The following is a 13,515-nucleotide window of genomic DNA, read 5'->3' as shown; positions in this document are numbered from 1 at the left end:
CTCCCTGGACCCCCCCCACCCCGTGCCTCTTGTGCCCCACCCACCCCCACCCCAGGCTGCGCACCTGGATCCAGGTGTCCCTCATCCACCCCCAGGGGCCTGTGGGACACAGCAACTGGAATGGGGTCAGGGGACTGGCACCCGCCGGCCCTGCTGGGGATCTTGGGCCCTCCCTGGGCCGGGCCGGGAGGGAGGGGCTCGCCCGCCCCTGCCCACTGGGGCCACCTCTGCCTCCAGCCCAGACAGCGCCCACGGGAGCCGCGGGCACAACAGCGCAAAGAGAAGAAGACACGGCCCCCACCCCATGATGAAACCCTGCCCCCTCCCGGGCACGGGCAGCCGCACTAGGCGCTTTGCATAACCCGGTGGCGACACCATCCAGTGCCTGCCAGCGGGCAGCAGTGGGCAAGGCCCGGCCATGGCGGCCCCCCTTGGGCCCTGGCAGCAGCGGCGCCCGCCCCTCTTGCGCCAGGCCATCAAGATAAGGCGCCGCAAGGCCCGGGACCTGCAAGAACCCCTGCCCCAAAGCGCCCCCGAGGTAGGCCGGAGCTGGGTGGGGTCCTGCGGTCTGGGTGTGCCCAGTCACCTCTCTGCCCGGGTGTGGCCTCCCCAGGCCTGTCTCTGTAGCGGTCGAACCTCTGAGTTCCTCCCTGATGGGACAGCGCCCATCCCCAAGGCGCCACCGGCTGCCCTGCCCGGCCAGCAGGGCCGCCCCCCGGCCCCTCGGGTACCCCCCGTCTGCTGCTGGGCCTCACTTCCGCCGCCCGGTGCACGCGTGGCGCTGATAAGCAGGGTGCTTCCTCCGGGGACGGAAGGAGGTGGGGACCGCGGGCCGAGCTCCTGCTGCAGATGGACCCCAGCTCCAGCCCACCAGGGGGCAGGCCGGGGGCCACTGAACAGGTGGGGGCGGAGGCGGGGTGCAGCCCCCATGGGCGAGGGCACCCGCGCCAGCCCTGGACACGCTCTTCTTCCTTCCCCAGCCCCAGCCGTCATCTCCCCACCTCTCCGCTGAAGAGGTAGGAACTGGGGGCGGGGGCAGGGCGTCTGGTGCCGGGAAGGGGGCCCCTGGCAGCTCTCAGACACCCACTGGGCCTCTGGCCGGGGCTGATGGATGGTGGCAGACGGGTGGGGGTGGGGACCCCTGCTCCTGGCAGCACTTGGTGCCCCCCAAGGGGCCCTGTCGTGTGGGTGCCTGTGGGTGCTGGGTGGCTGGCAGGGCTGGAACCAAGGTGGGCGGTGGGAGGAGGGGCACGGGGGACCCCCGTGACGCTGCTGTGTCTCAGCGGGACCTGCTCTATGAGGAAGCCGTGTACAGTGTCCTCCACCGCCTGGGGCAGCCTGAACCCCAGCATGTCTCCCAGGCCTCCCAGTTGCTGCAGTACCTGCAGGAGGTGAGACGCCTCCCTGGACCCCCAACCCACAGCCTGGATTCAGCCACTGCCACACCCCTGGGGGCCAGACCCAGTCCCTTCAGCCCCTGCCCCTGCAGCCTGGACTCAGGCCCCCCACATCCACCAGGCCCCAAACCGCCCCCTCCCCCCCCCAGGCCTTCCACCTGGAGCCCGAGGAGCACCAGCAGAAGCTGCGGGCGGTGCAGGAGCTGGAGGCAAGGCCGGAATGGGTGGGGGGCAGAGGGTCCCGACCCCACTCCAAACCGGCCCCTGCCCTAACCACTCTCGGGTCCCTGCAGAAGCCGATCTTCTGCCTGAAGGCTACGGTGAAGCAGGCCAAAGCCATCCTGGGCAAGGATGTGAGCGGTGAGTTGACCCATCTCCAGCGACCTGTCCAGGGGCGCCCTCTGCCTGGGGGGCGGGAAGGGGTCTCTCGGGAGCCCAGCCCACACCCTGCTGCCTCGGCCCCTAGGCTTCAGTGACCCCTACTGCCTACTGGGCATCGAGCAGGGGCTGGGCACACCGGGGGGCAGCCCGGGCACGCGGCGCCGGCAGAAGGCCGTGGTCCGACACACGATCCCGGAGGAGCAAATGCACCGCACCCAGGTCATCAGCCAGACACTCAACCCTGTGTGGGAGGAGACCTTCATCCTGTAGGTGCCCGGCCCACCCTGGGGACCCCATCCTGTAGGTGCCCATGGCCCACCCTGGGGACCCCATCCTGTAGGTGCCCATGGCCCACCCTGGGGACCCCATCCTGTAGGTGCCCATGGCCCACCCTGGGGACCCCGACCTGCAGGTGTCCGGCCCACCCCTGGGGGGTTGCTGGGCCCACGCCAGGGAACTTGTGCCAGGAGAAACCCGGGCAGGGGACAGGACCGGAGCAGAGACTGAAGTCACCCTGTGCTACCAGGCAGGGCCTTTGGCACCTCTGGACTGACATGGGGGTTAAGCCTGTCCCTGAGGGCAGGGGGGTCGGGTGAGGAGGAAGCAGCTCAAAGGGCGGAACTCCAATGCATCTCTGGCACCACATGGTCCCTGAGCACCCCTGGGAGCAACCCCAACACTTCCCAAGCACTATGGGGCTTGGCACCGCAAAGGACAAAGTGAAAGGAGGAGGGCATCCGATGTGATGGTATAGTGGGTAGGGCCCTTAGCTTGCACAGGGATGACCAGAGCTTGATCCCTGGCACCCCATAGGGTCCCCTGAGCTTGCCAGTAGTCACCTATGAGCTCAGAGCCAGGAATAAGCCCTGAGCACTGCTGGGTGTGCACCCCCAATAAAAGAGGCAGGTGGAGGATGTTGGGGGGGGGGCGGTGACAGCAGTAGCTCCGGGCGGGGGGAACTTCAGCCCTCATTAGCTTGGGATGGGGGGGACCTTCAGCCCCCGTTAGCCCGGGGTAGCTTGGGTTGGGGGGCAGGGGTGACCTTAGGCTCTGCTCTTTGTTCCTTCTAGGGAGTTTGAGGACATAAACACCTCGAGTTTCCACCTGGACATGTGGTGAGGGGCCTGTGCTGCTCTGGGCCTGGGAAACGGGGTCCCTTTTCCCAAGGGGTCACGGGCTCTGGGACACTCCCCCTGTGCCCCCCAGGGACCTGGACACGGTGGAGTCGGTCAGACAGAAGCTGGGCGAGCTAACGGACCTGCACGGGCTGCGCAGGTGAGCCCTAGGGGCCGGGAGGAGGGGCGCCCCAGGTGGGGCACCCTGCAGGGCAAGGGTCTTGTTGGGACCATGCCTGGGGACCCTGGCTCTGTGCTCAGGTGCGCCCCCTGGTGGCGCTCAGGGACCACCTGCAGCACCAGGGTTTCCCTGGTGAGTGAGGCAAGTGCCTCCTGCCGCGCTGCCTCCCCTCCCTGTAGGATGTTTAAGGAGGCCCGGAAGGACAGAGGCCAGGATGACTTCCTGGGAAACGTGGTCCTCAGGCTGCAGGTGAGGAGTTACAGGAAAAGGCTGCGCGGGAAGGGGAGGGCAGCAGGGAAGGAAGGGAGTGTGGCTGCAGCGTGCAGAACCTGGGCTTGCCGCCTCTGGACGCTCACAGTGGACCATCCTCTGCCTGCCACTCTCGCCAGGACCTGCACTGCCGGGAGGACCAGTGGTACCCCCTGGAGCCGCGCACCGAGACTTACCCAGACCGAGGCCGGTGCCACCTCCAGTTCCAGTTCATTCACAAGCGGGTGGGTCACGGGCTTTCCCCAGCCCAGCGAGAGTGGCCAGAGGGGCTAACCCTGGCATGGGGCCTCCGCTCATCCCAGTTGGCCCCTGCAGAGAGCCACTGTGGCCAGCCGGTCTCAGCCCAGCTACAAGGTCCACCTCCGCCTGCTGCAGCAGCTGGTGTTCCATGAGGGCATGCAGCACCAGGTAGGTCCCCCACTGTGCAGGGTGGGCCTGCACGAGACTGGGGAGGGGGCAGGGCCTCACCCCTCCCATCTGCCCCTCAGGCCGGCAGTTCCTCCTGGGATGGGTCACTGAGCGCCGAGGCCACCACCATCCTCCATCTGCATGCCACCCAGAAGGATCTGTCTGACTTCCACCAGTCCATGGCGTGAGTTGCCCGACAGGACACGAGGAGCCCCGCGTGTACCCCTCCAGGCTTCTGGTTCAGGGGAGGGGTTTATCCCATCACAGTGCTCCGCGTCTATCCCGGGCTCAGTGCTCAGGGGACCAACAGGCTGGGGTCTGCCTTGCACAAGGCAAGTGACTCACCTCTGTGCTATCTCTGCCCCTAGAGTTTTTTGGGTTGCGATTGTTTCAAATTTCGCTTTGTGAGGCCAGAGCGATAGTACAGCAGGGAGGGCATTTGCCTTGCACACAGCCAACCCCAGTTTGATCCCCGGCTTCCCATATGGTCCCCTGAGCACCGCCAGGAATAATTCCTGAGTGCAGAGCAAGGAGTAACCCCTGAGCATTGCTGGGTGTGACCCAAAAAGCAAAAAAAAAAAAAAATTCACTTTGTTTTGTTTGGAGGGGGGCAATTTGAGGCCACACCTGGCGGTCCTCTGGGCTATGCCAGGCATTGTGCCCAGCAGTGATCCCTGATGGCCATAGGGGACTGTATGTAGTGCTGGGAATCGCACCTGATCAGCCAGGCAAGCATTTTACCTCCTGTACTATCTCTCTAGACTTCAAGAAATTCTGAGGGACTGAGAGATGGTAAGTGGTTAAGGAGCTCGCCTTGTGCACAGCTGACCTAGGTTCAATCCCCGGCATAGCATATGGTCACCTGAACCCTGACAGGGGTGATCCCTGATCACTGCTGGATGTAGCCCCAAACAACAACAAAAAATCCTGAATATTCTTTATAATTTGGCCCAGCTGGAAATTGAACCTGGCTCCTCATGCAGGTGAAGCTTGTGTTCTGCCACAGAGCGACATCCCAGTCTAAATTTTGTTCCTGGATTTTTGAGCCGTACCTGGCCAAGCTGGGGAAACTGGTGCTGGGGGCTGAACCCAGGGCTCCACGTGCAAATCCTGCACCCCAGCCCTGTGAACTGTCTCCCTGACCCCAGTCAGGATATTTTAATCACAAATACCCTAATATTTTGGGTTTGGGTTGATTTTTTTTGTTTTTGAGGGTCACACCCAGCAAAGCCCAAGGATCACTCCTGGCTCTGCACTTAGAGATTACTCCTGGCGGTGCTCAGGGGACCCTATGGGATGCTGGGGATTGAACGTGGGCTGACCGCGTGCCAGGGAAGCGTTCTACCTGCTGTACTACCTCGGCCCGTTTTTGATTTTGGGTCATGCCCAGCAGTGCTTAAGGCTTTCTCCTGCCTCTGAGCTCAGGGATACGCCTTCCTGCCAATGCTCAGGAGACCATACGTGGTGCTGAGAGTCAAAATGGGATGGGACACATGCAAGACAGGTGTCTCTACCTGTCTGCTGTCCCTCTGGCCCCCTAATTTACGAGACGGGTGAGATTGGGATGTGAGTCAGCAGTAGAGAGCAGCGCTCACTCTGGTCCAGGCGGGTGACCCAGGGCTGATCGTGGGTTCTGCACGCAGGACCCTGGGCACTGCCAAGAGGACCCCCAAGCTATGAACGGGGAAGAGCACCCGAGCACCACGAGGTGTGGCCCAAAGGATTTCAGCCGCTGGTTTTCCCCCCTATGGGGGTTCTGAGGGTTCCACAGGGGCAGCTGGGCTCCCTGGGCACAGCAGGGAGGGTGGAGCTGAGGGCTTCCTGTCTGCCGCAGGCAGTGGCTGGCCTACAGTCGCCTCTACCAGAGCATGGAGTTCCCCAGCAGCTGCCTCCTGCTCCCCATCACTAGCATGGAGTACCAGTGGATCCAGGGCCGGCTCAAGGCGGAGCAGGTGGGCGGGGCCTCGGTGGGCGGGGCCTAGGTGGGCGGGCCGCGGGCGGGGCGTCCCGAGCCCTCTCGGATGCCTGGCTCACCGCCCCTCTGGCCGCAGCTGGAGGAGCTGGCCACCTCCTTCAGCTCACTACTAGCCTACGGCCTCTCCCTCATCCGGAGGTTCCGGGCCGTCTTCCCACTGTCCGTCTCGGACTCCCCGGCGCGGCTGCAGTCGCTGCTCAGGTCAGGGGGCCACCCTGGCCAGCCCGCGGTGGGGGCTCTCTGGGATGGGAAGCAGGGGCCTGCAGGGATGGGGTGCGGCTGTCTCCACAGGGTGCTAGTGCAGATGTGCAAGATGAAGGCCTTTGGAGAGCTGTGCCCCAACAGTGCCCCCCTCCCCGACCTGGTCACCGAGGCCCTGCGGGTACCGTGCACCCTAGGGACCCCCGGGGAGGGGATGTGCCCGGTTCCGCCCCGCCCCGCTTATTAGCTCTTTGGCCGCAGACTGGCACCATCGAGTGGTTCCACCTGAAGCAGGAGCAGCACCAGCCTATGGTGCAGGTGAGGGTCCAGGGGGTTCTGGGGGGGTGGGGGGGGTGCGTGCCCCTAGCGGCTCTGCTCAGTCCACTCTGTCCCCACCAGGGCATGCTAGAGGAGGGCAAGGCCTTGCTGGGCCTGGTGCAGGACATCGCTGGGGACCTGCACCAGTGCCAGCGCACGTGGAACAAGATCTTCCACAAGTGAGTGGGGGGCCAGAGGCGGGAATGGGCCCCAGGGAGTGGAGTGCCTGAGGTCACACCTGGCCGCCTTTCCCCAGCGTCCTCAAGATCGACCTCTTCTCCATCGCGTTCCTGGAGCTGCAGTGGCTGGTGAGTCTCCTCTGATGATGCGCCCCCATCGGGTGCACCCCTTCCTTCCCCACCCCGCCAAAAGGGCTTCGCTCTGCAGGTGGCCAAGCGGGTACAGGAATACACGGAGGAGGTGGGCAGCCCCGTGTCCCCGGAGATGGGCGAGAGTCTCTTCCAGCTGTACGTCAGCCTCAAAGAGCTTTGCCAGTTGGGCCCAGCACCCTCAGAGAGGTGGGCAGCGAGCCGGCCTTGTGTGCGACGGTGGCCCAGAGGGGAGGAGAAGGGGCGGCCTGGCTGAGCTCAGTCCTCCGCAGGGATGGAGTCCTGGCCCTGGATGGCTTCCACCGCTGGTTCCAGCCAGCCATCCCCTCCTGGTTGCAGAAGACCTACAGCGTGGCCCTGGCCCGAGTGCAGCGTGCAGTGCAGATGGACCAGGTTGAGTGGGACAGCGTGGGGCGGGGCCTATGATGTGGGCGGGGCCTTGGTGTGGGGCGGGGTCTAGGGCTGTGGGCGGGGCCTCAGCTCAGGGCTGGAACCCCCTTGGACCTGGTAACCGGGCTGATGGAATGTGACCCGACAGCTTTGGGGTGCACCGTCTGAGGGGAGCCTGGCTGGCTCTGCCATGGCCCCCTCTCCTGGCTCCGTACTAGTGAGAGCAGCTCTGAATGCTCATGGGGGCCCGGCACTGAGGGCCATGGGCCCCGCCAGCCCTGAGCCTTCTTTCTGTGCCTCTCCTACTCCCCAGCTCGTGCCCCTTGGCGAACTGACCAAGCACAGCACCTCGGCGGTGGACCTGTCCATTTGCTTTACCCAGATCAGCCACACCGCCCAGCAGCTGGACTGGCCCGACCCAGAGGTGGCCTTCATGATCACTGTCAAGTTTGTGGAGGTGACACCTCCTACCCCACCTGTACCTCCCACCCCACTCAGGCAGCAGCCCCCAGAGACCTCCTGACCCCTCTTCCCTGCCAGAGACCCCCACTCCTCTCTGCATGTGCCCTGCTCTGCCTCCCCACACCCCCCACCCCCGGCACTGACTGTCCCTTAACCCCGTGCCACTCTAGGACACATGCCGACTGGCCCTGGTGTACTGCAGCCTAATAAAGGCCCGGGCCCGGGAGCTGTCTGCAGGCCAGAAGGACCAGGGCCAGGCGGCTGACATGGTAAGGCGGGAGCTGGGGGCTGGCGGGCCCTGCGCGGTGGGCTCCTGTCCCGGAAGCCCTGAATCCCGGCCCCATGCTGCCCCCAGCTGTGCGTGGTGGTGAACGACATGGAGCAGCTGCGGCTGGTCATCGGCAAGCTGCCCTCACAGCTGGCCTGGGAGGCCCTGGAGCAGCGGGTGGGGGCAGTGCTGGAGCAGGGCCAGCTGCAGAATACGTTGCACGCGCAGCTGCAGGGCGCGCTGGCCGGGCTCAACCACGAGATCCGCACCGGCGTCCGGACCCTGGCTGAGCAGGTACCCGAGGACCCCCGCTGCTCGGGCCCACCTCCCTGCGAGCCGGAACCCCAGTCAGTCTGGCCCCTTTCTGTTTGCAGTTGGAGGCGGGCATCGCCCAGCACATCCAGAAGCTGGTGGGCGTCAGCGAGTCGGTCCTGCCCGAGGATGTGAGTGGGCCCTCCCTGCCTGCTCCGTGCATCTGAGGTTGCTGCGGGACTTGGGTGGGCAGGGGTCGAGGGAGCCACCAGACCAGGGGTGGCTGGTCCCAGCGCTGTGTGGCGGCTTCGGGCCAGACTTCCCAGCTGCTCCCAGCCTTACTGTCCCCAGATCACAGCCAGCTGGTGGGTGTCCATGTCCTCACCGGGCAGTGTGGGCATTCTCTCACACCCGTGATTGTTCGGGGCCAGGTCCTTCATTCATTTGTCCACTTCTCAGTAAGCACGCGAGAACCCAGGCCTCCACCACGGACAGCGTGCTCGCAGACGAGCTGAGTGTGTGGAGCTGGGCTTCTCACCGCACAGAACCCGCTTCCTGGATATGGATCAGGCTGACCATGAAGGCAGCACAGAAGGCAGCTGGAGAATGGGGGGCGGGGGGCAGGGTGGGGGGCAGTCAGGACAAAGGCTGCAGGGTGAGAGAGACCAGGGTATATGACCAGGCAGACAAGATGTGGTTCTGTGTCACGTGGAGCCAGACTCCCGCCCTACCCTGCCCCGCCCCACAGGCCGGGGGACAGTGTAGGGTGCAGCCACCTGAACCCCCCAACCTCCCCCCGCAACCCCGCAGGCCATTCTGCCCCTCATGAAGTTCCTGGAGCTGAAGTTGTGCTACATGAACACCAACTTGGTACAGGAGAATTTCAGCAGGTGTGTGTCCTGTGCCTAGGCCACCTGCAGCCCTGCTCGGGACGGCTCTGCCCAAGCAGTCCTGAGTTCCTGCTTGCATTCCAGGAGGGATCGAACTGCCCTGCTCCTTCCTGCTTGCCCCCTGTTGGCGTCTGAGAGCGGGGCACGGTCCCTGGGGCAGGAGGGCTAGAGGCCAAGGATGGGGCTGCACCCCACGTTGGGGCCTGGGCTCGGCACTGTGTGGAGTCACTGTGAGATTTGTGTCACTTGCAGTGACCACAGACAGCAATGTCTGGGCAGAAGTGTTTGGGGATGGAGCCCACTGGCCCCAGCTTGGGCAGGCTATGGGCCCCTGGGAACACCCTCTTTAGTGGGGTTGTTTTGTTTTGGCTTTTTGGGTCACACCCAGCGATGCTCAGGCTCTGCACCCAGAAATCATCCCTGGGTGATTTCTGAATCACTGAACCTGGGTCAGCCACGTGCAAGGCAAACGCCCTTCCCGCTGATTGGGTTGGGTCACTCTCCGACAACCCCTGCCACAGGCGTGCCATGGCCCTGGCCCCCCTGTGACCTGTGGGGATGGGGCAGAGCTGGGGCATCTGCCCCCCCCAGGCCTGCCCTTGCTGAGTGTCCTGTCCTGTGCTGGCAGCCTCCTGACCCTACTCTGGACACATACTCTCTCGGTACTGGCGGAGGCAGCCACCTCCCAGCGCAGCTGCCCCCTGGCCTCGGGCAGGCTGAAGTTGGCGCTGCAGGTAACGGCGGTGACGGTGGCAGCGAGGATGGGGTGCAGAGTGCCGGGACTCACCCCTGATGTCTCTCCCCAGAGCCTGGAGGTCTGCTTCTATGCAGAAGGCTGTGGCCTGCCACCCGAGGCCCTGCACACTGACACATTCCAGGTAGGGCTGCTCTGTGAGTGTGGTCAGATCCGCACTGGAAGTGTGGGTCCCGTTAAGGAACATCTGTCAGGGCAGGGGCCACAGGACAGGGAGAGGGCACTCGTGTCTGGCACCCCATACGGTCCCCTAAACCTGGCAGGAGTGATTCATGAGTTTAGAACCAGGAGTAAGCCTTGAAAACCACTGCATGGGGGCTGGAGCAATAGCACAGCGGGTAGGGTTTTTGTCTTGCATGTGACCAACCTGGATTCAATCCCCAGCATCGTGTAGGGTCCCCTGAGCACCGCCAGGAGTAATTCTTGAGTGCAGAGCCAGGAGTAACCCCTGTGCATCGCCAGGTGTGACCCAAAAAGCCAAAAAAAAAAAAAAAAAGAAAAGAAAACCACTGCATATGTCTCCCCAAACAAATACAAAAACACAAAACAACAGAAATAGCCCCGGGTTCTGGGGAGAGGACAGCAGCGAAGGCGCTGAGCCCGGCCAGGAGCGATCCCTGAGCACCGCTGGGTGTGACCCCCACTGAAGAACAAGGGTGAGGGCACCAGGGAGGTGATTCAAAGGGCTGGTCTGCACACGAGAGCCCCAGGTTTGATTCCTGATACCACCTGGTCCCTACGGCGCTGCCGGGAGCAACCCCCGCTCACCGGACTGGCAGCTGCTCCTGGGCCAGGCCCCTGAGAGCTGAGCCGGCCGCTGCTCCCCGGCAGGCTCTGCAGAGGGACCTGGAGCTGCAGGCGGCCTCCAGCCGGGAGCTCATCCAGAAATACTACTGCAGCCGCATCCAGCAGCAGGTGGGCTTGCCCGTCCTTACCCCAACCTCTGGGCCTCACTCCCCCCCGCCATGCGGCCCTGCTCACGCTGCCCCCGCACCCCAGGCCGAGACCATCTCAGAGGAGCTGGGGGCGGTCACCCTCAAGGCCTCCTACCGGGCATCAGAGCAGAAGCTGCGGGTGGAGCTGCTCAGCGCCTCCAGCTTGCGACCTCTGGACAACAACGGTGAGCATTGGGGGTCCCACTACAATTCCTTGGATGCCCAGGCAGGGACAGTGCTGCCCGGGGCCGTGGGGGTGGGGGGGGGGAACACAGCAACTAGGCCCGGTGGGAGAGCCCTGCTAATGTCCCCTCTCCTGGACACTTGCCAGGCTCCAGTGACCCCTTTGTTCAGCTGACCTTGGAGCCCAGGCACGAATTCCCCGAGCTGGCCCCCCGGGAAACCCAGAAGCACAAGAAGGAACTTCATCCGCTATTTGATGAGACCTTTGAGTTGTGAGTGGGTTTGCACGAGGCGCCCCCCGACCAGTGTCCCCAACCTGTCCCCCGAGCTGGGTGGCCTCTGGGAACCAGACATGTTCCCGAGTGCCTTGTCCCCCAGACGGGGTGCAGGGAGCCCAGATTTGGCCTGGGGTACAGGCAGCCTTGCGTGGACATTGTCCACTAGTCCAGGCTGGACGGCAGGAGTCAGGGGGCTCCGTCTGTGGGGGGCAGGGGCAGCGCTGACCAGCTGCTGCCACCTGCAGCCTGGTGCCCGCCGAGCCATGCCAGAAGGCTGGAGCCTGCCTGCTGCTCACGGTCCTGGACCACGACACACTGGGCACAGACGACCTGGAGGGGGAGGCCTTCCTGCCACTGGGTGCCGTGCCGGGCCTAGCCGGGCCAGACGAGCCTGGTGAGGTGCCACAGACCCGCCTGCCCCTCACCTACCCAGCCCCAAACGGTAGGTCTGGGCCCCAGGGGGCAACCGTGTCCCTCTGGCCACCCTGTGCGGCCTTTCCTCCACTGTCAGCTCTTTATCCATCCGCAGGGGACCCCATTCTGCAGCTCCTGGAAAACCGGAAGAGCGACCGCGAGGCCCAGGTGTTTGTGAGGCTGCGGCGCCAGCGGGCCAAGCAGGCCTCCCAGCACACAGCGCGGCCGTAACTGTGTGTGTGTGTGTGGGGGGGGGCGCGGGGGCTGGGCAGCCCAGTAGGTGGAGCCCCAAGATGAGCGCCTCTGAGGCCCTGTCCCACCCCCCCACACCCCTGTGGGACAAGCAGCAGCCCCGCCGATCCCACAGCGGCCCGGTTCTCCCACATCCCCACGCACCTACATGCAGAGCCCCTTCCCCCAAAAAGGGGCTTTAGCTGCCCCTAGTGGTCAGGGATGGAGAGGTATGGAGGAGGCCAGGAAGTCCAGTCAAGGTCGGGGCATGTCAGTGCCAGGGTAGGGGCGGTGGTACTGGGACGGAGAGGAGCTGCAGAGACAGACAGGAGAGGAAGGGACAGTGGGGCTGGGACAGCACCTGCCACCTGGACACTCTTCATAAAATAAAAACCGAGGCCACCAAACTGCTGTCCTCTAGCATGTCACTGTAGCCGACCTGGGGGGGGGGGAACTGAGGCAGAAGCGGGGACACAGCAAGGGATCAAGGGCTCTGAATGCACCTACCTGCACCCTGCCCCTCCACCCCCTGGCTATGGCCCAGCAAGGGCCCGTAGGACCTGCAGGTCAGGGAGCCCAGAGTGTGGAGGGGACAAGCAGCTTCTCACGGGAGGGCCAGACTGTGAGGCCTGCCTGGAGGAGGTGGGCCTGCATGGGAGCCAGAGCTCAAAACCTTCTCACAGTGAGGCGAGGCCTTGGCCATCACATCTCCCCTGTGCTTGTGTGGGCCAGCAAGGGCCAGCCAGAGCCCGTGCTAAGGCTCCCGTGTCCCTGGTCCCACCAGGCAGAGGGGACCCTGAGCTGTCTGGCTCAGGTGGGTGGGGCAAACCACAGCCACAGCTGTCACAGAGCTGCGGGAATCCTCGGTGGGGGCACCAGAGTGGCCACAGCTGGGGACAGTGAGGTGTCAGTTGGGCCGGAGTGGGGGTCCGAGCTGGCTCGGAGACAAGCAGGCCCTCTGGGCCCCCGGTGGTTGTTCCCTCGGTTGAGGCTGGGACAGTCAGTCCTGGGGAACCAACCCCCACCCCCAGACATGTTCCCGAGTGCCCTGTCCCCCTCCCCATGAAAACAAGCCATCACTGCAAGTTCATATTTTATTTCCAATAGGTTTGGAGCTTTGTTGATTTTTGCATTTTTATAAAAAAAAAGTTTTCACTTAATTCATTGAAAGCCCTTTCTTCCGTGCTGAGTCCAAGGGGGGCCTGGGCTGGGGCCAGACCCTTCCAGCCCTCCTGCCCCCACCCCGGTCCCCAGTGCCGGGAGCGGCTGGGGGGCTGCCCCGACCGCACCCTCCCGCCCGCTGCCTGTCTGTACAGAACAATGTTTAAATGGAAGCTAAGACACGAGACCCACGGGACAGGCACACACACGCACAGCGCCCGCGCCACAGGCCCGGACCTCACTGCACTCAGAGCACCAGGAATGCGGACGGCGCCTCCCGCCGAGGCCCCACAGCTGCCAAAGGAGGCGGTTCTGGGAGTGGAGGGGGGAGGGCCGAGGGGGCACGCCAGCGGCCCTGCCCCTCCAGGAGCTGCGGGCCCGGGGCTGCTGCTTTGGCCTCTAGTCCCGGACTAAATACACATTTGGTAAACCTAGGAGCTGCGGCCACCAGCCAGACCCAGCACACGCTGCCCGGCCTCCATGCCGGGGCCCCGGGCCGCCTCGGGGACCCCCCTCACCCACTGCCGGCTCTCGCTCCCGGGCCGGGGAGGGGGGCAGACAGGGCCGCCCCATCCCCCTGCTCAGGCCCCAGGAGGAAGTTACAAAGAGTTAGTTCCTACGTGTAAAAAAGAGAATCCCGGCCGGAGGCTGCAGGGGGAGGGGGCTGCAAAATAGTCTCTTCTTTAAAAAGTGCTTGGTAAGTCTGTTTAAAGTGTGTGTCT

At 64.3% G+C, this 13,515-nt stretch overlaps 1 protein-coding gene across 1 annotated transcript; it reads left to right on the top strand.

The window, feature by feature from the left end:
- Window positions 1–418: 418 nt before the first annotated feature.
- Window positions 419–11,632, top strand: UNC13D (unc-13 homolog D). The gene is made up of 31 exons (XM_056138411.1): window positions 419–538; window positions 1,284–1,391; window positions 1,547–1,606; window positions 1,691–1,757; window positions 1,864–2,044; window positions 2,849–2,893; window positions 2,985–3,053; window positions 3,254–3,323; window positions 3,464–3,568; window positions 3,660–3,752; window positions 3,833–3,936; window positions 5,587–5,704; window positions 5,804–5,928; window positions 6,019–6,109; window positions 6,190–6,246; window positions 6,328–6,425; window positions 6,503–6,554; window positions 6,634–6,764; window positions 6,848–6,968; window positions 7,279–7,422; window positions 7,598–7,696; window positions 7,783–7,989; window positions 8,070–8,138; window positions 8,758–8,837; window positions 9,466–9,571; window positions 9,644–9,715; window positions 10,423–10,506; window positions 10,591–10,711; window positions 10,858–10,981; window positions 11,233–11,429; window positions 11,517–11,632. The coding sequence occupies exons 1-31, from the start codon at window positions 419–421 to the stop codon at window positions 11,630–11,632; spliced, it is 3,234 nt and encodes a 1,077-aa protein (XP_055994386.1).
- Window positions 11,633–13,515: the final 1,883 nt, after the last annotated feature.

The sequence above is a fragment of the Sorex fumeus genome, unplaced genomic scaffold (assembly GCF_029834395.1).
Source record: "Sorex fumeus unplaced genomic scaffold, SorFum_2.1 ptg000128l, whole genome shotgun sequence".
Taxonomy (NCBI): Eukaryota; Metazoa; Chordata; class Mammalia; order Eulipotyphla; family Soricidae; genus Sorex; species Sorex fumeus.
This window is presented reverse-complemented; position numbering and strand designations above follow the sequence as displayed.